The sequence below is a fragment of the Eimeria mitis genome, genomic scaffold (genome assembly GCF_000499745.2).
Source record: "Eimeria mitis Houghton genomic scaffold, Emh_scaff1731, whole genome shotgun sequence".
NCBI lineage: Eukaryota > Apicomplexa > Conoidasida > Eucoccidiorida > Eimeriidae > Eimeria > Eimeria mitis.
In genome coordinates this window covers 2,479-2,876 of record NW_013570048.1, presented here as the reverse complement: position 1 = coordinate 2,876, position 398 = coordinate 2,479, and the positions used below count along the sequence as shown (strand labels likewise).

At 67.1% G+C, this 398-nt stretch overlaps 1 protein-coding gene across 1 annotated transcript in view; it reads right to left on the bottom strand.

The window, feature by feature from the left end:
* Positions 1 to 398, bottom strand: part of EMH_0042560 (uncharacterized protein) — a gene marked incomplete at both ends in the record, with an annotated part of 8,392 nt that overhangs the window by 7,599 nt on the left and 395 nt on the right. Inside the window, 1 exon segment of the mRNA XM_013495757.1 lies at positions 83 to 398. Coding sequence (XP_013351211.1) covers positions 83 to 398 — 316 coding nt within the window.

The following is a 398-nucleotide window of genomic DNA, read 5'->3' as shown; positions in this document are numbered from 1 at the left end:
GCTGCAGGGCGTTGCAGCGTGTCTTCTGTGTCTGTCTCTGGCGCAGCGGCTGCAGGTTCAGCAGCAAGAAAGACCCCGGCACCGCCTCAAGGCTACCCACGGCGCGGGTGTATCGTATGGGCTCAGCGATGAAGACGGAGACAGGCAGAGTCTGCACGGAGCGGACGAAGGCGGGTGGAAAGGAGACAGCAGCAGCAGCAGCAGCAGCAGCATCCCCCACAGAGACGGGGCGCTGGGGGCCCCGGGGGCCCCCCCGGGGGCCCCCCTCGGGGCCCTGGGATCGGCTAAGCTCTGGGCCTACACTGCCAGCGCCGCTGCCGCGACGCTGAGAGGTCGATGGTTGTGGATTTTTGCTGCTGCTGCTGCTGCTGCTGCTGCTGCTGCTGTTGCTGTTGCTG